This window comes from Pithys albifrons, chromosome 10 (assembly GCF_047495875.1).
Source record: "Pithys albifrons albifrons isolate INPA30051 chromosome 10, PitAlb_v1, whole genome shotgun sequence".
In the NCBI taxonomy this organism is placed as follows: Eukaryota; Metazoa; Chordata; class Aves; order Passeriformes; family Thamnophilidae; genus Pithys; species Pithys albifrons.
In genome coordinates, this window is record NC_092467.1 from 22355893 (window position 1) to 22377959 (window position 22067).

Consider the following 22067-nt stretch of genomic DNA (forward strand, 5'->3'; position numbering starts at 1 on the left):
ATCAGCATTAGAAAGCTGTGGCAGGAGTCCTGGCATATGTCTGTGCATCTGAGCAAACCCGCTAAGTTCTGTGGTTATGTCTGCCATGCTCTCAGTCTTGGGCTTGCCGGACTTGGCTGCAGCAGCTTTGGAGAGACCTGGACTCTAACAACCTGCTGTGGTTGTGATTTAGTTCCCAGATGAACCTCAGCAAAATGTTCTAGGACTGTAAAGTTGCATGGGAGACACTTACTCTTGCAGGGAGGGAGATGAGGAGGGACACCCTTCTTGTAGAGGGATTTGGGTTTGGGTGGCTGCCCTAGTTGCTGCTTTCTGATTACGTCTCACTTCGGTGTTTGTACATCCTCTCACCCTCCTGCTGGCAAGGTAGAGCTCTCCTCTTTCTCTCTGTGATGCGGAGTAAGCTAGGGAACAAGGAATAAGTGTGGGAATAAAGCGCTGTGCTCAGAGCATATGGGGAGTTTGATCAAGGGCCTGCTTTGGGCTAGAGCATGAAACCGGGGGTTATTTCAGCCTTCGTCTTCTCCTCCATGTAAGGTTCTTGTGCTCTAGCTCTGCCTGCCTCAGGATCTTAGCCTTCTCCGTTGCTCATGTGGGCAGGTCATGGCTATGGGGCAGCTTGGCATCTAGTCCTACAGTACTTCTTCCATGCAGGGTGCCCGTCAGTGCAGCAGTGCTCATTGGAGATGGTATCCCGTTTCCTTCTGACCTCCATCCTAGTGGAAGTGGTGAACCTGGTCACTGCCCTGGCAAGTGACACCACTGTCAAGGTGTTTGAGCAGATCCGGTGAGTTATGCAATTCACAGGCAGCTGTTTGGCAGCAGCAAATGTTGATTAGCTGTGCTTCCCCAGCCATGACTCTACTTGTCAGCCACCTCTGGGGCTCTTCTTTACAGCTACCATCGGGGCACAGCCTTTCTGCCCTACAAGCCCGGCCAGAGTGCCACCCCTCGCCCCGCAACCATCAGGCACTTCATCCTGCTGGGACGCAACTTCCAGCAGTGGCGGTGCAGCACAGAACAGGGTGAGTGGCTGGCCATTGTCCCCAGGACTGTGTGCTGGAGGCTCTTGGGGAGGGACATTTTCAAACAGGGTTCCCCTCCTTACTAGGACAGACTGCTTGTGCCCAGAGGTGAGCAGTGGGTTGTCTGGTTTTGCCTCCTGAAACCTTATTCTCAAATTTGCTTGTAACAGCTTCTTTCAAGATAAGTTGAGCAGCACTGTGGCAAAACATCATGTTGTGCCACCTTAGTGACGTGTGGAATGTGAAAGCAGGATGAACTGGTCTTGAGGGTCATAACTGTGGCTTCTTGCAGCTCACAAAGGGCTCCAGCGCTTTGAGGCCATGGAATTCAGCTCAGCAGAGAAAGGCTGTGATCCCAGCCTTGCTGGTCGAGACCTGGTGCCCCGGCAAAGGTTCCTCTTCATGGAGATCATTGACAAAAAGGTAGCAATGATGCCTGTGCGATGTCTCCTGAAAGGCTGTTCCCAAGTGGCCCGGGGAAGGAAGCGTGTTTCTGCAGGCAACCAGCCTTCCATAGGCAGGAGTCTTCCAAAGCAGCTGTGCAGGATGTCTCTGGGCCACAAGCAGAGCTGCAGGTTCCCTGCAGCACTCTAGGAAGTGCCACGGCCAGCAGCCCCTCACTGTCTTTGACTGCAGCTGCTGCCCTGTTGTGGGCTGTAACTGCCCTTCCCTGTCCCTATCAGGCCAGGCACTTGTGCTGCCAGTGCAAGTACCACCACCACTGCTGTGGGTGTTAACAGAGGGCTGTAATTGAGCTGTTGCCACTCTCCCTGTCCCAGTCTTGTCATCTGAAACTGGCATCAACTGCAGCAAGTGCAACCCAGAACACTTGGGGCAGCCTGTGCCACCATGCAGGCCCTCTCTGCACATCCTTTAGCCATCCTTCCCCTCCTTTTTTTTCCAGATTACGCTCTACACTTACAACTGGTCCCCTGACCTGGGGGCCAACCTGAACTGCTCTCTGACTCGCCTGCTGCAGTGGCAGAATGCCAGGTCCCACATTGTGCACTGCCTGCTCAGCCAGAAGCTGGGACTCTTCCACCACCACTGCTTCATGGACACACCATGGCATGAGGACAGCAAGCAGGTAGGGCACCCTGCAGGGCACTATAGTCCTTTCTTCTTCAGGAGGGGCCTTGGCAGTTTGGGAGTCTGAGGAAGGTTACAGGCACTTGAGTGCTTTTGTGTGCTGGTTGGTAGGGCATCCCTAGGCAGTCACATGTCTCACTGTGACAATGTCCAGTCAAGCTGTTGCTGTTTACTCTTGGAGACAGACAGCCAGCCACATCCTGTTGCTGGCAGCATTTACTTGTGACTGAATTATTTAGGGTGAAGGAGGCTGGGGAATGGGCTTCCCAGTACACCTTAGGGCCATGCTGGTGCCAGGCCTGCTCTTCTTGGGACTGGTGAGAAGTGGGGAAGGCTAACAGAGATGCCTGCAGATAGCCAAAATTGGGTTTACTCTGTTCTTGTGGTTTCTTGCTCCAAGGCTGTCAGTAAGGAGGCTTTCATGGCTGTGTCTGCTTGCTTAGGAGCCAAATCCTTTCCTGAACTCCACTTTGGAAGTGGACGCACTGATCCGAAGCCCATGTCCTCCACCTAGCAAGGAGCAAGGCCGACTGAGCAGCTCAGCCCGCAGCCTGCCATCCCTGCATTTCCATCCTGACGTGGTGCCCTTTGATGAAGCTCTGCGGGATGTTACCACCATCAAGCGCATACCCCACGGGCCTGACATGGGACCTTTTGACCCTGTGGCTTGGCATGGGGCTCAGTTCCTGGAAATCAAGAGCATGGAGAGGAAAGGTAAAACAAGGAGGTGGATATCACAGGAACCTACTTAATCATCTCGCTTCTGGAAAAGGAGCTCAGAAAGAGACAAACAAGAGTTTTGAGAGGGGACTATTCTGTGAGGGAATGGGTTATTGTGGGAGTGAAAGAGAGTGGCAGTACTTGTGGCTGTGGCTTGATGCACTTGTGACTTCTCTTTCCTCCAGAACTGGAGAAACAGATGAAGATTGAAAATCTATTTGTTACCTGGCAGCAGAGATCGGCGCAGTCAAACATGCCTATCAGTGTGAGTGTAGCTTGGGCAGGGGCAACTGGGCCTTCTTACAGCACACTGGGAGCACCAGCTTCCCTATGGCAAAGGGGAGCATTGGAACTCCAAGCAGGGTGTGTGTTGGGGATGGTGCTTGGCAGTGGAGCAGTTCTGGCAGTGCTTGGCAGTGGAGCTTTCTCCTTGAATTTTTCCGGTTTCTGAGCTCTGACATCACACTTGGGCATGGGCCTCACTGCCCAGCCCTGGAAGGGCTGTAAAGTGCAGGGCATTCCCCCACTTGATCTCCATTTGGGCAGCAGTGATGAGGGGTGTGTGCTGTAACCGTGCTCCTCTCATACCTTGCAGCTGGCAGACCTGGAGACCCTGAAGCAGTCCTCCCGCCTGGTTCACTACTGTGCCACGCCTTTGCTCTTTGACCCAGCCTTCCGGCAGCAAATCCAGACAGACCAGCTGGGAAAGGCAGAGGGGAAGGTGAGTGTCAGCAAGCACCAGTGGGGCTGAGCTTTGTTCACTGGGACAAAGGATGGCTTTGCAATCTTTTCACAAGACAGGGCTGTTCTGACCTCACCCCTGTATTACAGGATGAATTTTTACCCTGTAAGATGAAGACTGAGAAAATCCTTATGTTCTTAAAGCCTTTTTCCTGCAGCCACACCTTCCCTGGGGAAGACTGATTTCCTTTTCTACCCATGGAATTCAGGGCTGAGTCTAGCAAAACTATCAGAGAGTGCTGTCTGGTACTAATCTGTTGCAAAAGCAAAACTTTCCTTATGCATTCAGCAGCCAGACCTGGTAAACCTTTCCTGGACCCAGCAAATAGCTGGCACAATTGAAAGCAAACCAGCTAAATCCTGAGCAGGTTGCAACCTGACAGACTCTAAGCAGTGCAGATCCCATATCGGCTGTTCATGGTCTGTATATGTGTCAGAAGGGAAGGACAGGCTGCTGTAATTTATCAAAATATCAAAAGGATTCTGACAGGGTCTTTAAGCAGAGGTTGCTACCGAAATTGAGCACTCAGGAATGAAAGGGAAAGTATCATCACAGAATGAAAACTTCACTTTGTTTTTGGAACAGAGCAAAATGAAAATTGGTTATTGAATTTGAAGAGCCTGGCAGCAGGGGTTTCAAGGTGGTGTATTGAGTTCTGTATCTCCAGATCATTTATTGTTACATGAGACACCAAGCTTTGCAGTGCAATAGGGCTGCTCAGATTGGTCAGAGCATAAAAAGACTGCAAGGAACTCAAGAGGTATCTGAGTAGCCTGTGAAATGAAAGCTATTGTGGAAGCTGGGACCTGGTTCTCAGTAAAACAGAGAATATTTGAATATTGAACCCTCCTGTATTGTACACTCACTGCAGAGCCGGTACAGAGCAGACATCTCCGTATTGAAGCTATATTGTATCTTCTGACATTGAAGTGGGTTTCTTCAATTTGTTAACAGTTGGTTACAGCAGACCCTGGTTAGAGTACATCAGAAAGGGGTGTTAGTGTAATGGGTAATGTTCTAATAAGTTTCTAAAATACTAGTGTATTTATGTCTTCATCTGGACAGTGTGAGACCAAGTATTGTGTGGCAAAGGCACTGAACTGGAGAGACTTAGAGAAGGTCAGAGAGTAGGTGGAGAGCTGCCATCTAAAGAGACAGCTCTTGTGGTAGGTGGAATAGATAGGCAGAAAGGCAGATAGAAACATGTAGCAGAGCCTCAGGCTTGAAGTAGAGAGATGAAGTAAAAAAACTTTAGTCTCTCACAGCATAAAGAAAAGGACTATTCAGGGCATCTAGAGGAGAATTCAAAATGTTTAAAAGGAAACACTATTCCTTTTCAGTGCCACTGAACTGCTAGTAAATATTGAAGTCAGCAGGATTCATTATGGGATTAGACTCACACCATGGCAATAGGAGCTGAAGTTCTGTTGAGCTTTGCAGGAACCAGTTATGAGCCACTAACACTTTGTGAAAGCTGTTCTCTGGGGGCAGATGTTCCCTTCTGCCAGAGGACCTTTTCCTGCAGGCTATTGCACTGCTGTTAGGTTAGTCCATGGCTTGGTAAATCTTGGATCTTGTGTTTTGCCATGTGCAGTGGGAGCGTTTGGGGAAACAGCTTAGTGCTCTCTGGCAGAGAGAGATCTGCCTTCTGCTCAACCAGGGCACCTGATGTCATCTGCAGGGGCCAGTCACAGTGAGTCTCCTTAGGAACTTATTTTCTCTTTCAGAAGCGCCACCGCTCAAATGACTCTACAGCTTCAGGAAGAGACCGCAGCCACAGCTGCGACTCGGCAGAATCAATGCCCTGCAAGGTGAAGGAGGAGCCTTGGCTCCAGGAGATGTGCAATGCATTCTTGCAGCAATACATCCAGTACCTGCAGAGCATGGGCTTCATTCTGGTCCAGGTGCGGCCACCGTCACCTACCACTCGCAGGTCAGTGACATTCTGGGAACCCTGTTGTTGGAGAGGAGCTGATACACTGAGCTGTGCCCTGGTTTGGCACAACAGGAGATCTTGGCTCTCTGCTCAAGGCTGTCTCTGCTCTCATTTCCAGTAGCACAAGCCGGATCCGAGCTCTGGCAGCAATGGGTGTGGAGGGGAGAGGGTCCTTCTCCTACACAAAGCCAAAAACCGAGGGGAGTCCAAAGGTGAGTGTATATCTGTTAAAGGGTTGGAACTAGGATGAAAGGCTGTGGAGTGGGGCAGTTCTCCTGGCTGACTTTTGAATCAGATTCACGCAGAAAGGAGTGAGAGGGCACAAAAAGCACCACAACCTGAAAGTGTCTGTCTAGATCAGCATTATCTTGAGTGTGTTGGGCCAGGTGAGACCTCCTTGCCCTCCTGTGTGTCCTCCTGCAGGCCTCAGAGCCGCTTCCTGGGGCTGGGTGGAACCAGGGCGAATCTCTCACCCCTCCACTTGGATGGGCTCAGAAGAACAGGGTGGCCTGGGGTCAGGACAGCTGCCTTTGGGTAGGATTCTGAAGGTTTACCTATCAGAGAATCTTCAGCATCTGTGGTTAAGGGCAACTCTGGACAAAAGGATAAAGTGAGATGAACACTGAAGTAACTGAAAGAGGTTAGAGAAGAAAAGCCCGGAATGGCTCTACTGTGAGAGCAAGCTGTGGTTTCTAATGTCTAAAGAAGTCACAACCTGGAAGGAACAAGTCAGACCTCTACCAAATTTCAGGTAACCTGGAAAGGGATTGACCCTTTGCTGTCTTATTCAACACAACACCTAGACACCAATCAAATAAAAGATTTTGGAGCCAGCATCAAAACTAAAGGGAGTGTTTCTTTGAGCAGCACATAAGAGTGGTCATCATTAAAAGACTTTGTGAACACTAAGAGCTTACATGAGTTTTGTAAACATGAGCTTACAAGACAGAATAGGCAAGTATTTGGAAGAAGAATCCATTGGAGTATCTAGGAAGCCAGAAACCACCTGTGGCTCATGAAATCACCCAAGGATGATGGGAACACATAGTACTTACCTTTTCTGACACTTTATTGGCACCTGCCTTTTGCTGATGTTGGTGCAGGACTGTAGGTAAGGTAACACCTTGCAGTTAAAAGGAGGAGAGAGCAGTCTGCTGGAGCAACTTAAGAGTGAATGAACTTGCTGGCAGCTAAACTCTTGAGTCTAGACTATGCGTCTCTGATAGCTGCTCTGTCAGGCAGATGTGATGGTCTGGGGAGACCTCAGCTGGTGGACAGCATCATTCCTTGGCTCACAGTGTCCTCAAACTCTACAGATACCCTGTCCTGAGCAAGCAGGAGGTGGGAAGCAGTGTGCTTGGTGTGCTCTCAGAGGCTGTTCATTAGGTTTGTTAGGGTTCTTTTCACTGTCAGCTCTGGCAGATCTGCTCTCCTCTCTCTAGTGAGGTTGCTCAGGTGATAAGGCTCCCTCTGTTTCCATCTCTGCCACAGAGCCTTGTGGCAGCCTCACACCATACTGTGCCAAAGAGCCTCTTTAGCTTTTTCCTTCTCTTCTCAGAGCACAAGCCCTGCTGTTGCCACCTACCATCTACAGAGAGCTCTTCCAGGTGGGATTGTGCTCATGGAGTTGGCCTTCCAGGTAAGAACAAAAAAAAAGTATGATCTCTGGGGTTGCAAGGACAGTCTTATGAGGTGATAAAGGATTCTTCATTTCTTGTCCTGCTTCTTCCATGGTCCTGCTGGACTTTGCATCAGCTGGAGATGATTCTGCAGGGCTCAGAGCAGTAGTAAGAGTTACCCGGAGGAGGGATATTGAAGGGCTCAGCACCAGTTAGGGCACTCTGTGCTTAGCCACATGTTGGCTCATCTGGCTTGGTTCAGGCAGGAGAGGAGAGAGAATATGGGGCAAGCCCAGAGGGTGAAGCACAGGGACTGTGCTCCTTCCCTGGGAAGTCCAGGGGCTGTTCTGTACTCACGTGCTCTCTCCTCCAGGGCTGTTACTTCTGTGTGAAGCAATATGCACTGGAGTGCTCACGGATCCCCATGGGCCAGTCTGTGAACTCTCAGGTAATGGCTTTGCAAGGCATAGTTGGTGCTCCTTAGAGTCAGGGAGTACTTTGTGGGAGGCAATAATCTCTGGAACAGAGTGGGAATTTGAGATGTAGCAAGTTCTGGAGTTCTGCTCCCTCTTTATGGAAAAGCAAAACTGCACACAGCCTTCTGCAGCCACATGCTCTCCATGGCATGCTTCTTAAGCAGATCTGGAGTGCGGTGAAAGGGGATGGGATGTTTGGCAGGAGCATGACTCTTGTCCTAGCTTGGTGAAATAAGACAGAGCAGACTTGAGGAGTAGTAAGAGGCATTCTGGCAAAGATGACTGCTCCAGGGAAAGTCAGGGCATGGAAAGCCAGCAGCTCTCTGCTTCCCTTGGAACAAAAAAGAAGTGAAATTGGAACAGGGATCTGTGAACATGATTGACTGCACTTTGCCAGAGGAGATTACTTTCTACATCATGAGCCCTGTTTCTTTATACCTCTGTGCCTTGCTCTACAACACTGTGGGTCTGCCTGCTCCCTTCTCTTTTGGTGTGTCAGGGTGTCTCCTCCCTGTTCCCGGAGCACTGGATGGCTGTCTGAGGCTGGCCAGCCCCAGCCTGTCTGAGACAGGAGGCATGCATGACCATGCTGTCCTTTCCAAGGTGGCTCTGTAGCAAGGCTGCATCTTATATATGCCAACAGTGTCTCTCCTAAGCTTAACGCCTGCCAGGACTTCGTCTGAGGGTTTGCTGAGCCTTTTTCCTGGAAAGCCTGCACATGCACAGGGCAGTGCTATCTGGTATTGCAGGGATTATCCAGGCTCTCTCTGGCAGACTTGGGAAAGATTTTGCCTGGTCTTGCAGTGGGATGGTCCTAGGAGCAGCAGGCAGCAGCAGGTGTGGGACTTGCTGCAAGGGCCTAACCAGTCTTCCCAGGCACTGGGAGCAGCCCACAGTTCTCCCACGTGGGGGCAGTTGAGCTCCTCTGCCCCTTCTCTCTCCTTATTCCCCCCTGGGTCTGTGCAGGACAGGCTGGATGCACAAACAGGGCTGAGCAGTGCCTTGTCTCTCTTCCCACTGGCTGTGCATCTCTTTCCATCAGGACACTCTTACAGCCAGAGCTTGCAGGAAGAGCTGCATGTGACCCAGCTCCATCTCTGAGTCTGCAGTACGTCCTCTCTCCCACTGCCATGCTGAGCATGGCAGGACCTGCCAGAGCAGAGCTGACCCTCCCATGGCTGTGTTTCCACTCTTCCTGCCCCAGCACTCGGCTGCAGGAACTGCCTCTTGCCTCCTATGCCAGTGCCTTCTACAACAGTACATACCTCAGTGGGCAGCACAGCTTGGGAGGATGGAGTAGGCTGCAGGTTCTGGCATGGGGGCAGCACCTTTTGTTTCTTGCTCTTTGACCCATCTGTCCTGGGACAGGGCTATAGGCTCCTCTCTGGGCTCATCCTGGCTGTGCTATTTGCCCTCTGGCTCATGCAGCAGCAGTGGAGGTGATGCAGAGTGCGAGGGCAGCCTGTTCTCCTCCCAGTGCCTCCTGACTGCTCTTTTTCCCTGCTTGTCCCTCTCTTAAACCAAGGGATTGTGATTTGGGTCAGCTGCCCAAAGGTGTCAGAGAGCTAAAAAACTCTGGGGTCCTGGTATGTGGGTGAGGCTGAGGCCTTCACCAGTGCTGTCCCCTGGCACAGTAACTGCAGGTGTGCCAGCAGTGTGTGTGAGTGTGTGAAGGCTGGTGCTCCCCCATGTGAAGAACCAGCACGCTGTACAGCTAGAAAGGGCCATGTGCTGGAAGGATTCTCTCTAGGCACAACTGTGATACAGCAGCCACTGCTGGATCTGGGTTCCCTGCAGCATTTCTGTGTGCCTGTTAGTTACTGAGCACAGGGCATTAGCTATTGTTGCCCTTCTCTGGGTCCAGCCACTCCACGTAGGCCCCTGTGCTGCCTTCTGTTCTCAAGGGACATTCAGGTGTTTGCCTGAAGATCCAGAACTTGCTGGGGCTTCAGCCCCAGTGTGTCCTTGGGGATCAGGCAGTGCAGAGCAGTGACATCCCTGCCTTGACTCCCTGTTCCTCCACAGCTCTCTATGCTCTTCACGGAGGAGTGTGACAAGGTGCGAGACCTCATGCATGTGCATTCATTCAGCTATGACTTCCACTTGCGTATAGTCCACCAGTATCTCCTGGGATCCCACATGACTCTCCGTCAAGGCTACCATCTCACCAGCTTCCTGGAGGATTTCATTGCCCACCACTCTGATATCCCCAAATTTGGCCGTAACCACATTTTCCAAGGTATGTAGTTCAACCTGTGATTGATCAGGAATTGACTGCCAGCCTATAACTTGGCAAAAGGTTCCCAAGTGCTTTACAAACAAACCTGACCTTTGGAGTATTCAGGGAGATGACAGGGTGAGGGTGACACGATGGGCCAACCTCCAGAAGTTCTTGCTGCCCTCTTGTGGGATTGTTCTGTCCCCTGGACAGAGTAGTCTGTAGGACACTGCTCTGCCCAGGTAAGAGGCATAGTGTGTCCTGTGATAGCAGTGTGTTTTCCCACTAGGCATGCTGGCTCTGCCCACCAACATGATCACTGCACACCAGCTGTACAACTACATCGCTGACCATGCCAACACCTACCACATGAAACCCCTGCGCATGGCCCGACCGGCCACGGGCAGTGACAGCAAGAAGGGAACACCAGGCACAGAGCAGAACGAATATGCACTGGTCTCTATTTGGAACAGGTGAGTGCATCTGCCCCAAGTTCCTGGAGCTGCTGGAGATCGGTGGCAGTAAAGCTGACTGTTCTACACAGTGCCAGACAGCAATTCTGACCAGCTCTTCAGAGATGGCCAACAGGGGTGTGGTGCGCTTGTGCATTTAACATTTCCTGTAGCATTTCTGAGGAGTCCTGCTGTGTGGAATGCCCATGTCCAGTGGCTCTGTTGTTACCAAGGGCTCTGGGGTAAACAAAGTGAGGTTCCCTGCTATGCTTTTGCTCCCAGCTCGGGCTCCTACAAGGACTCTGAAGGTCTTCGTCATCATGATGACTTTGATGTGTCCCTCCTGGTGTGTCACAGTGCAGCACCGTTTGAGGAGCAGAGTGAAGCAGAGAGACGTATGCTCCGGTGAGCACTGGGGACCTGTGACACCAAAGCTTCCTGGCTGGCTGGGGAGAAGGGCTCTGGGAGGGACTGGTTCTGTCTGGGACAGCACAGGCAGGTTTGTTGGTGTTTGGGGAGGATCACTGCAGGGACCTGGGCACTGTGGTGTCTGTCTGGGCAGAGAAGCACCCTTTGTGGAAGGAACAGAGAGGCCTGTGGTTCTTTTGCAGTGCTGCTGAGAGGGAAGCAGCCCTTCCCTAGGTCACAGATGTCTCCTTTCTCTCAGTTTGCGTTTCTACGTCATCATGACCAGCCAGCGGGAGCTCTTTCCCCGGCTCACAGCTGATATGCGGCGCTTCAAGAAGCTGCCACGCTTGCAGCGGGAAGTGCTGGAGCCTCTGGTAGGCCGGGCAGCCTGGGAGGCAGCAGAGCCAGAGACAAGCCTGGGACAGCAGCCACCAGCAGAGCGGGAGCTGTGGCAGGATGTGGAGGACAGCAGCGAGTTCTACGCAGGGGGCACACAAGTCAAACTGGGGCCAGGGCTCTTCTACACCTCACCACTCTTCCCCTTGCTGGCCTCTGAGGTGGCCTCAGCCCAGAAGCAGCTCAGCACCATGGTGCAGCTGGCCAAGTGTCACTGCCGCAGGGACAATCTCTGGAAGCGCCTCTTCCTTCTGGAGCCTCTGGCATCTGACAAGCTGAAGCTGGGCAAGCTCTCACTGGTGGAGCTGGAGGAGCTGCTCGATGCCGTGCATGGGAAATCCATTGCAGATGTCGACCCCCAGCTGGTGAGCAGCAGGGATAGAGTCACAGTGCACAGCAGCTGCTGTTCTGCTCAGAGGATAGAGTGGGGTGACAGGTGAAGGGTCTGCAAGGCACATCTCTTCCTGCCTGGTGGGAAAGTAGAGGCAGGAACATAGCTCCTATGGGTATGGGAGCTATGTCTATAGCTGGCAGGGGAAGGGGGAGACTGTATGGACCTGTCTATGCAGAGCAAATAGCTCCCAGTCAGCATGTCTGAGTGGACTATGGAGGGATGTATCTGATTCAAGGTCTGAAGGTTGCTGTTAGCATCATGGCTGCTGCTGCTATGGCTAGAGGAAGGCTGAAATCAGCCCTCTGTCATGCCCACAGGAATGCTTTCTCACCATGACAGTCTCCTGGTACCAGAGCCTCATCAAAGTGCTGTTGAGCCGCTTTCCCCAGAGCTGTCGGCACTTCCACAATGCAGAAACTGGCACCCAGTATCTGGTAGGATACAGCCCATCACCCACCTGCAGCCTCTCCCTGTTCCCTGTCCTGGGTTCTGTATTGTCTCCTTTCTAACATGTGTTGTGACTCTTCTGACAGGTTGTGCTCAACCAGAAGTTCACAGACTGCTTTGTCCTTGTGTTTCTCGATTCTCATTCAGGAAAGACAGTAAGTACTTAAAAACAAAAGAACAGCTATGTTGGCTTAGGCCAAGAATCTGTCTAGATTGATCCAGCAGTGGCCAAGGGCAGGTGTGCATGAAAACAAGAGCAGGTCAAGAAGCTTGTAACACCTCTCTTAAATTCTGTCCCATCATCTGAAAATCTGTAGCTCAGGCCCATCCTGAGGTAGAAGTGGCCTTTGCATTTATTTAATAGCCCTCCACAGCTTTCCTTTGGTTAATTTTTGGCATCCATGATTTCCCCTGACTTGCAGCTCCATGAGGCAGTTGCAATCTAGGTGAAGAACTGTTTCCTTGGCTTGTTTTTGAAGCTCCTACTGTTCTTTCCATGTGATACCCCTTTGTTCTTGTATTAGAAAACAGTGAGCACTTGATCCTCTTTTCCTTCTTAAGGTTGCTTTTGGATCATTCTCTCAGCTGTGTCTCTCTCCAGGCTGAAGAGTCCTTCTGTATTCAGTCCAAAGCCAGATCACACTGTGTCTGGCTGGGAGGGGTCACCAGTGCTGCAGGCTGTTCCCATCTGGGCAGAAAGGAAGGGGACCTGCCCTATGAGGGTCCCAGTAAACGTGCAAGGACCTTTGCCTTCACGACTTGAGGGCAAAAATACTTTGCTTTCAGCTGTGCTCCCAGGCAGGGTGCAGGATGGGTCACAGGGAATGCAGCATCATGTGAAAGCAGAGGATCTGCAAGACACTTCTGTCCACAGTGAGGCTTTTGCAGAGACTGCAGTGTAACTGATCCCTTTGGAAATAAATCATGCTCCATCTCAAAAGCAGGTAGAGGAGACAGAAGAGGCGGTGCCTGCTGGAAGGCTTCTCGGTGCCTCCTGCCACTTGATGGTCATAGTGCCACCTTGTGATCATTGATATGATACACTCAGACCCTCCATCTCTCCTAGTGACTCCCATCTTGTAACGGAAATCCTTTGTGTGCCTCTCATTGTTATTTTGTGCTTAGCATTGCTCTCATTCCTGCGGCCTCTCAAAACTCTCTCAGGCTTCTTTTTTTTTTTTTTTTTTTGCATTATCCCAATCCTCTTTTGTATTAGTGCCTCAAATTTTATCAGCACACTCCTCATCTTTGTACCGGAATTAAAGTACTAGGCAATGTGAGTCCCAAAGCCTGTCCTGGTGGAATTGCATTTGTAACCTCTCTCCAGCCTGCTGTTTTCCCTTTCAGCACTGCCATCTTCACCTTATAATTTGAGTTAATTCCTATCTTTTCAGCTTACCTAAATTTCCCATGTGGCACCACATCAAATCCTTTCTGGAGTTCAGATAAGATGTAGCATGATTCCTTTGTCTAGAAATATTACCTTATCAAAGAGAACTTTAGCATTAGCACATCACTTTGGTAACGCTGAGCTGCATTTCCCTCATGGTTCATTCTCTCAGAGCCTGCTCTGAAGCCTTGCCCACTGTTGGAATTGTGTTCACACATCACTTTCTTTCTCCTCTTAAATGATGGTGGTGTGTTTGCTGTTTTGTAGTTACACAGCTCTTCTCCTGGCTTTACCAGTTTGTTAGGGACCCTAGCTACTAGATGTACTGTTTCACCTCTGGAGACCATCCAGTCCCTGTGTCTTGCCTCCGTGATGCTGATCTGAGTGCACTGAGTCACTCACATGTTTCTTCTGCTTCAGGTCCTGCAACCTCTTCTTCTGAACCTTGTTCCCTGCTTTCCCTCTGCCTTTGCCCTGCCTTGTCAGTACAGTCACTAATCAGAATGGAACAGGCAGCATTTATTTTTAGGATTGCAGTTATTAATATCCTCCCCTTCCCCATTAGTTGCACTCCTACTCTTTGCCTTAGAAGAAGAAATTTCCCTCCAATTTCCCTGGAAGCCCCTATTACTGTGAAGGCAGTAGGATCCCCCCCTCTCCTGAGGCTGGTGCTGGGGTTGGTATAACTGCAGATGCATGAGAGCAGGGACAGAGTGGGCAAGTCATCGCACCTAATTTCCACCAGAAAAATTGGGAGAAGGCTCAAACATGCTCTGTCATAGGAGGAGGCACTAGCTTAGTGACACTGGCATTTTGGGACTTCTCCCAGTATTTCCTCAATAATGCCAAAAAAAGTGCCCATGCACCTGGGCTAGAGACTGCAGTGTTTGTCTGAATCCTGTTCCCTGACCCTCTTCTCCCTCTTGGCAGAGCCTTACCGTGGTTTTCCGGGAGCCATTCCCAGTGCAGCCTCAAAACAGCGAGAGTCCTCTGCCACAGCTTGTGTCCACATATCACCACCTGGAGTCAGTTATCAACACTGCCTGCTTCAACCTCTGGACGGGCCTGCTCTAGCACTGGCACCCACATCCTGGTGCAACACACGTGCCAGACCTCGGCACGGCTGTTCCATGGGTGATGGCAGGGAAGAACAGGTCTGTACGGGGACCTGTGCTTGGGCACTGCAGGCAGTGCTGCCAGTGGCACACATGGTTCCTGAGCCGAGGAGCCTGGGGGGATGTACAAGCACCTCATTGCTTGCTGGCTGACTGGTGTGGCCCTCATGTGCTGTTTTTGGTGGGTTTGATACTGAACAACCTTGAATTGAACTACAAGGGCAGGAGCTTGGCTACTGTGGCTTGGCTGAAGCAGAGCGACTCTCAGGGACATGGCTTTAGCATCTGCAGTTGAGTTCTGCCTGCTGGAGAGGCACGGAAAGAGCACACGTAGCACATCTGCCCCGGGCAATATCGCACAGCACTCTGTGAGAAGACTACTGGATTTCAGGGCTCCAGGCAGTGCGGCTGACTGCTTCTGGCCCTTTGTTTTCCTTGGGAGAACACTGAATGGGACAGTAATGGTCAACTGGACCAGAGGAAGGTTTTATGGAGGTGTACATTTAAGCCATTGGTGTATCTGTGAAATAAACTGAACCAGATTCTCGCACAGTTGCTGTGGGCTAGGATGTGGAAAGCCTATAGGCTGCGTAGGGGATGCAGAGCAACCCTCGCTGGGTTTGCACTGGAGTTTCCTACTTGCTCCAGAGTAGGAGCAGTGGGGCAGTCAGCCACAAGTGTCCATGGGCAGGCAGCCCCCAGCCTGCTATCTGGGTTTAGGAGGCTGTTTGCTTCACTTCCTCCTCTGCTGCAGAGTCAGTGCTGGGCACTGGCAACACCCTTGAGAACTGCAGTGCCTGGAAACCCAGAGCATTCATTCCTCAACTCCAGGCACCAGCTGACCCTGGACTGGGAAAATTAATGCCCTTCCCAAGGTTCTCTGAGTACCTGAAGTCACCTACAGTGGTGCCTGAGCTATCCCTAAATATGACATGTTGCAGATGGTACTTGTGTAGCTGAGGGTACAACTGCTTGGGCTGGCATAGGAGGGCCTGGGAAAGGGTACTATGACAGAGATGCTCCTAATTGTTGCTCTAGGAATCATCACACCCACCACCACCCCCTGCTCCTACAGAAGACACAGGCTCCTCTGTTAAGCCATTGCTTTGTCTTTTATTCCCATGGTTTTCTAGTTTTACTCGTTTGCATTGCTGGTCCCACCATGCTGCAGCCCTCGGCTCTCCCAGTAGGAGCGCAGCCAGCCCAGACCTTTCAGGGTGTCTCCTGCAGTGACAGACAAGGTATTCTCCAGCTGGAGAAGCTGGAGCAGCTTCTGTTTAGGACAAAGCTCTCATCTCCAGGTAGGTACTCTGACACCCACTACCTGCCATTCCCCAGGACCTGCCTGTCTTTGCACAGTACCCAGCCAGCTGGTCTGTGTTTGGACCTGACCTGGAGCTCAGATCTGTCTGCCCACTCACCTTTTGGAGCATACTCGCACCCCACATAGCCAGTGTAGCCAAGGGACTCCAGGAGCTCAAAGATGTAGGGGAAGTTCAACTCCCCAGGGCTGTTGGGCTCATGCCGCCCTGGGACCTGTGCAATCTGGATATGACCTAGGGAGAGAATGGGAGAGGCTGTGCCCAAGGCAGCCCTGCCTGGAGCCTTCTTTGGGCATGAGACAAGGTGATCCAAGAGCAGCCCCCCACCCCCAGCCAGCCACCAGCAGAGCCTGGAGCAGGAGTGCTCCATCTCAAAGCCATTCCTGTCCAGCTGCCACAGAGGAGCTGATCTGGGTGCAGGGTATTACCGATGAGTGGGAAGTATGTCTCCAGGTTGCGTGACAAATTGCCATCCATGATCTGGCAGTGAAAGAGGTCCTGGTGGGGAGAGGGGAAGATGGGAGGGTGCAGCTGTTTATCAGTGAGCAGCAGGTGTGCTATGGTCACTGTCTCTCTCTCCATGTCCTCAGGAAAGGATAACAAGCCCATAGCTCCCAAAACTCCCCCATGGGCCTGTGCAAAATTCCCTGGTGGAGGATGGACCCTGGAGATCTTCAAGGCTGACTCACCAGCTGCAGCATCAGGTTGGGCCGTCCCACCTTCTCCAGGATGGCAGCAGCTAAGGGTGCAAGAAATGAGAGACCATTGCCCCCAGGGTAGAAGCTTCACAAAGAAGCTCCATGCCTCCAGCTTCATCAACTGTGCTCCCTCAGCATCCCCCACTGGCCTTTCAGACTTTGGGAATCCTTCCCCTCCTCATCTTACCTTGGTGCGGGGTGTTCAGATAATAGCGAGGGTCAGTGATGCGGTTGTTAATAGGCTCCACCAGTCCAATCATGTCTTTCTGTAATGTTACCCTATGGAGCATCCTGTCATCTCTGCAGCAGGAAGCATAACTTCCCCATGCCACGCTGGTGGGGTATTCCCCATCCTGGGTACCCTAAGCACTGCACCCATGCCAGGATACGTTCCCCACTAACCTGGGCCAAGAGGTCAGCAGCGTATCTGAGATTCTCAATGAAGGTGGTTTCCATCTCTCCTGCCACTGCAGCCCGGTCTGCACCCAGGGGAACCCGCCCAGCCATCACGTGGATCCTACAGACACAGAGATCAGCCACTGGCAGCAACACCCACCATCCCGCCTCTATCCACAGAGGGATGACTTTGAACCTTTTGCCTCACAAATCACAGACTTTGCTTCTTCCCCTCCTTTGCCAGCTGCTTCCAGCTCTTTCACCCTAAGGCTGGAGCTTCCTTGGGGTCTCACTCCTCCTGCTGCTTTGAGGCCAGCACAGGCTGCCTCTGCCAGGATCCGACTGGATGGTTGGTCTCACTGCTCGCTGGCTGTGAGCAGGGAGTGGACAGTGGGACAACAGCAAGGCTCTTCAGCCACTGTGGCGAAAGGTGAAGAGTGGAAACAAAAATCTTTTCACTGTGCCTGTACAAGCAGGCAGCTGGGCAGCCTCTGGCCTGCCCAGCTGGTGCCCTTCACAGGGCTCTGGACCAAGTTTCAGCAGGAAACAATGATGCAAAGTAAATGCAATAAAAGGGCCCTGTTGCTTTTCTGAAGGTAAGTGTGCCAGGCTAATTGCATCTCTTATGGTGTCTGTGCTGTGCTGGAGTCAGCGTGGCCTGAATAAAGCAACTCTTGTGGTGTCCTCCGGGAAACAACTGGTGTAATAGGGGAGGAAAATGGGAGATTATCCTGGGGACTGTTGTGCGCGGGTGGGGACAAGAGCGAAGCGCGATGTCAGACGAGTGCATGGCAGCTCTGGGTCCGCTCCCAGCGAGCACAGAGGCCGCGGCCCCGCGCTTGGGGGCTCGGCCCGAGCTGGCTCCTGTCCGACGAAGCCGAGGAGACGGTGCCCGGGACAGGCTCCGTGACCCGGCGACTGGAGGCGTCGCGGGGCAAAGGGCGAGCCCCGCTCGGGCGAGGAGCTGGAACAAGAGAGCGGCAAAGGAGCGCTTCGACGCGGCCGGGAACCCCCCGGCCGCAGGGACGCCGAGGCACGGCCGGAGCGCGACCCCCCTCGCACCCACCTGCGGCAGCCCACGGCGCTCGCGTAGTGCACGGCCGCCTCCAGGCCCTGCCGGAATGCGGCCTGCCGCCCCGGCACGGCCGCCAGCCCCAGCTCGCCCGCCTCCTGGTCCCCTGGGAGAGAACGGCGGGGTCAGCCGAGGGTCTTCGCTGCCCCTCGCACCCGGGGGACAGGACCGTACCAGGGGGGGTGTTGAGGAGGGCGATCCGCACCCCCGCCCGCTCCGCCGCGGCCCGCAGCGCCTGGGCCGGGCAGTCCGCCGGCCAGGCCGCCTCCACCGCTTCGAACCCGGCGGCCGCCGCCGCTTCCAGCCGCGCCGGCAGCGCCGGGAACTCCGGAAACAGCCACGAGAGATTGGCGGAGAAGCGCAGCGCCATACTGGACCGGGGCGGAGCTCCAGCGCCCCGCCCGGACAGCCTCCCCGGCGGGGCAGCGCTGGACTCCGCCTCTCCCCGGCGCCGCCTCGACCCCAGCGCCGCTGCCCGGCCGTGCGGGTAGTGGCGGTGAGCGGCCCCGCTCTGCCCGGGACACCCGCGGGGGTCCTGCCTGAGCCACAGGGCTGCGGGACGGGGCCGTGCGGGGCACTGCGCGGCTGCCACCCGCTTCGGGAGAGGTGTTTTTTCCAGGTGTTGGCCTGACACACGCAAAGCGCCCTGTTAATTGGTTTCCTAGGGAGCTTGTCTCTGACAGTGTCTCATTATGCAAGAAACGCTCTCTCGTTTGTCCCGTGCTCTGCATATTTTACCATAAAATGTTCATCTCCACTTGTGCAGAGCTGTGGCTGCGGCGCGCAGGAGTCTGACCCCGGCGGTGCCCGCAGTCAGGCCGGTGCTCTCCGTCACCATCCCCGGGCTGTGTGCCAGGCGGCACGGGTGGGGTGTGTGTCCTGTCCAGCCCATGCCCAGGAGCTGTGCTGTGCCTGGCGGAACGGGCACCGTGAGCCGTGGACATTTTGCTGTCCCTTGTGCTCAGCCTGTTCCTGGGGACTCCCACTTGCCTGCCCGCGCCGGGGAGCCCTGCGTGGTCCAACTCCTCTGTGACTGCTGCAGTAGCCAACTACAGTCCCAGGCAACTGCAAGCCCCAGGAATTCGGAGTGCTTTGAGAGAGCGCAGCAGCAGCAGCAAAGGCTGGGCGGAGGCCAGCCACAGCAGCAGTTGTTGGTGGGAGGTCAGGGCAGTGCCAGTCAAGGGGAAAGCAGTAATGAAGCTACCCACTACAGTCTCAACCCAATTAAAGCTATTGATTAATCCATTAGAAAAGGCTTGCCTCAACTTGTGAGTAATAATCCAAATTGTCCATTGCAGGGAGTGTCATCCATGTCACCAGGACACAGACTTCTCCCTGCCTGTAGCCACCATGTCAGAAGCTCTGCACCTTATAGGTGTCCTTCAGGCTCACTCTGTGATGCATGGGGGTTGGCATCCTCTTCAGTCGCTCCCAGGAAGTGCCTGAGTGCTGGTGGGTGGGTGGCAGTGCTATGCAGGCATGTGGAGCCCCAGAAAGAGGAGTTGCACCTGTCTGGCCCGGGGCTGCAGCCTCACTGGGTCTTGCACCTCAGAAAGGTGCTTGCTAAGGCCATGCACCACTCCAGCCCCAGCAGCCCTGGCCACATCTCCAGCTGGAGCCCGGACACTTGGCAGGGTCAAAGCCCAGGAGTCAGTGGGTGGAGCAGGATAGCTTTGTTGGGGGGGGTATCAGTGAATAAACACAGAGCTGAGCCCCAGCATGTGGGTGACCCGGGCAGCCAGATGGGAACATGAGAAGTCCTCATGCAAACATGCCCTGCTGAAGCTGCTGGGCTCCACGCTGAGGCATTAATGGCGTCTTTATGTCTCTGGGAATATATTGCATTGATTTCCTCTTGTTATAACTGTAGTTCCTGCATTGCAGGCTGGTGTTTTGTCACTTTACCTTGTCACAGAACGCAGTGGATTTACTCCCCGCTGTGGTACTTGCAGCTCTGGAGCCACGTGCCCTCAAAGGTGCTGGAGCCCGTGTCTGGCACCCGCTGTTTGGGGAACTGTCATGATGAGAGTGGGGTCAGACAGGCACCCCTGTCCCCTAGGGAGATGAGGAGAAGGCCGAGTAGGTTGCTGGCATGGGAGGCAAGCTCCATACCAAGCATCTCCGCTGCTGCAGGAGTTTTATTGGCCCAAAGAAAATGTAGCTCCTGCACAGTTTATTATCAAGCTGACATTTCATCGCAGACCCAGCTCTGGCCTCTGTGATGTCCAGGGTGGGGAGGTGGCAGGTGCCTCCAACACCTCAGCACGGTGCCCTGGGGTGCCATCAGCAGCAGCTGAGCCAGCCCCGCACCCAGAGCCCACTGAAGTGGATGCATCTGTCATCATCTCTGTACCCCATAAATCCCTCAGGTCGTTGTGCTGCAGGGAAGGTTTTATCTCTCTCCTTTATGAAACATGCTTTAATTTAATTTGACATTTCTGTGTTTTAAATACCTGTCCCAGGCTCCCAGGTGGTTCAGCTGTTTCTGGGGAGGCTGTGAGGAATGAAGTGCTGTGGGATGGGGTGGCTAGGTGGCACTGTCCCACTGACACCTGTTACCCCTGTCACTCCTGGGCACCCCCAGGCCTGTCCCACTCCCTCTGCACCCTGTGGCTGTGCAAGAAAATCCAGGGCTGGGGCTGGGAAGAGGCATCCCAGGCATCCTTTTCCCCACAAGCTTTCTCCTCTGCTCTGAAGCACCCCAAGATTTTGCAACCACGTTTGGGGTTTGACTTTTATAGTGAGTAAATTCTAGCCTCTTCATGTGTAGAAAAAGGCTGAGGAAAACAATCCACATGTGTCCCAGCATCTTGCAGAGGCAGCTACAAGAGCTTGGCTTGTATTAAACCTCATGATTTCTCACCAAAGACAGTCTTCCTTAAACCCATACCCTGGGGATCCTTAGGGATCAAGAGATGAAAAGCCTCTCCAGCACCAACCCAGCCCTGCCTCCCCCCCTGTGTCCCCACGGCCAGTGTGTCCCTGCAATGGCCATGCCCTCAGCACTGTCACCCTCAGTCCCTGCCAGCGGTCCCTGCCAGCGGTCCCTCCCAGATCCCCAGTGCTGGGACAGCCTTGGTGACCCACCCAGCTCTCCTCCTTGCCCAGAATCCCACATGAATTTCTTAAACCACCCTGTTTCCACGGCCCTGGGCACTAGTGGGGGTTTGACTCAAGAGCCTGGCATGGAGGGGAGGCACCAGCCATGGTGCCAGCTGGGAACTCCATGGTGGGATCGTTACTCTGTGAGGTCCTTCTTTTCTTACTGTGGTCTGTGCATGCTGTGCAGAGTTAATTTTTTAATTAGTGTCTTTCTGCTGCTGAACCACCTGTTTTGCTGCCATTGAAGCCTGCTGTGCCCTTCACAGCCACCTTTGCTGCTCAGTTACCTAAATGGAGGAGGTGGATTCCACCTCCTAAAATGAAGGAGCTGCCTGGGCTGCTGCTGATGGGGCGCAGCAGGGCTGTGCCACAGCTGGGGCCTGCCCTAGTCCTGTGGTGTCCTCCCCTCCCTGTGGGACCCCTTCTTCCCCCAACTCCTCTTCTTCCTTCTCCTGCTCTTCTTCATCTTTGTCTTCTTCTTTCTGTCTTCTTCTACAGTCCTTCCCCTCCATACCTCCATCCCCTCCATATCTCATCCCCTCCAGCTCCCCATCCCTCTATCCCCTCCATTTTTCTGGTTCCACGCACTGCACAGCACATGGGAGATGCAGGGAAAGATGGCAGTCCCTCCCAAAGGTGTGATGAAGATTCGTGATGGATGCCTCAAGAGTATGTTGCTGCTCTCAGGCCTCACTTTCATACAGCCTCCAAAACCACTTGTGTAAAAGAAAATCACGTAAAGAAAAATACACCATGTTATGGGAAACAAATGACTAACCTTTGCCAGTTTATGGCTATTCTTCATCAGGGAGGATCTAACAGAGCCAAAATGAGGACTGAGCACCCCTGTGTCCCTGCAACTCCCAGCACGGGTGGGCTCTCTATCGGCTGGCCAGGATTTTCTTGTTATTTCAAGATTTCACAGGAAATTAATGAGGCCAAATTCTCCTCCAGTTCTTGGAGGAGGCCAGGGCAGGCGGTGCCTGGGCCTGTTGAGCTGGCAGATGTTGTTTAACATTCCCGGCAGTAATTAATAGATGGTTTCATCAC

At 53.2% G+C, this 22067-nt stretch overlaps 2 protein-coding genes across 8 annotated transcripts in view; one reads left to right on the forward strand and one right to left on the reverse strand.

The window, feature by feature from the left end:
• The window catches only part of SZT2 (SZT2 subunit of KICSTOR complex), a 56584-nt gene extending 41610 nt beyond the window's left edge, over positions 1-14974 (forward strand). For 6 of the 7 annotated variants that reach the window (XM_071565748.1, XM_071565751.1, XM_071565749.1 and 3 more), the window contains 18 exons: positions 655-787; positions 898-1025; positions 1318-1448; positions 1930-2112; positions 2558-2828; positions 3020-3099; positions 3430-3555; positions 5304-5509; positions 5631-5724; positions 7071-7151; positions 7505-7579; positions 9633-9846; positions 10115-10298; positions 10560-10682; positions 10945-11446; positions 11793-11909; positions 12009-12077; positions 14243-14974. In XM_071565748.1, coding sequence (XP_071421849.1) covers positions 655-787; positions 898-1025; positions 1318-1448; positions 1930-2112; positions 2558-2828; positions 3020-3099; positions 3430-3555; positions 5304-5509; positions 5631-5724; positions 7071-7151; positions 7505-7579; positions 9633-9846; positions 10115-10298; positions 10560-10682; positions 10945-11446; positions 11793-11909; positions 12009-12077; positions 14243-14386 — 2861 coding nt within the window. In that variant the 3' untranslated portion in view covers positions 14387-14974. Of the gene's footprint in view, positions 1-654; positions 788-897; positions 1026-1317; positions 1449-1929; positions 2113-2557; positions 2829-3019; positions 3100-3429; positions 3556-5303; positions 5510-5630; positions 5725-7070; positions 7152-7504; positions 7580-9632; positions 9847-10114; positions 10299-10559; positions 10683-10944; positions 11447-11792; positions 11910-12008; positions 12078-14242 lie in introns of those variants that run through there. The other variant, XR_011698679.1, reaches the window with a different exon arrangement.
• A 546-nt stretch (positions 14975-15520) lies between these two features.
• On the reverse strand, positions 15521-18304 carry HYI (hydroxypyruvate isomerase (putative)). The gene is made up of 8 exons (XM_071565755.1): positions 18090-18304; positions 17910-18021; positions 16850-16964; positions 16635-16713; positions 16439-16488; positions 16178-16247; positions 15849-15983; positions 15521-15651 (listed from the first exon to the last, which is right to left on the reverse strand). The coding sequence occupies exons 1-8, from the start codon at positions 18283-18285 to the stop codon at positions 15563-15565; spliced, it is 846 nt and encodes a 281-aa protein (XP_071421856.1). The 5' UTR covers positions 18286-18304; the 3' UTR covers positions 15521-15562.
• Between the last annotated feature and the right edge of the window lie 3763 nt (positions 18305-22067).

Coding starts and splice junctions, on each gene's coding strand:
- HYI (XM_071565755.1), bottom strand. CDS start 18,285: ATGGCGCTGCGCTTCTCCGCCAATCTCTCGTGGCTGTTTCCGGAGTTC. Junction 16,965..17,909: donor AGCGCCGTGGGCTGCCGCAG/GTGGGTGCGAGG, acceptor CTGTGTCTGTAG/GATCCACGTGATGGCTGGGC. Junction 15,652..15,848: donor GTGCGAGTATGCTCCAAAAG/GTGAGTGGGCAG, acceptor CTGTCACTGCAG/GAGACACCCTGAAAGGTCTG.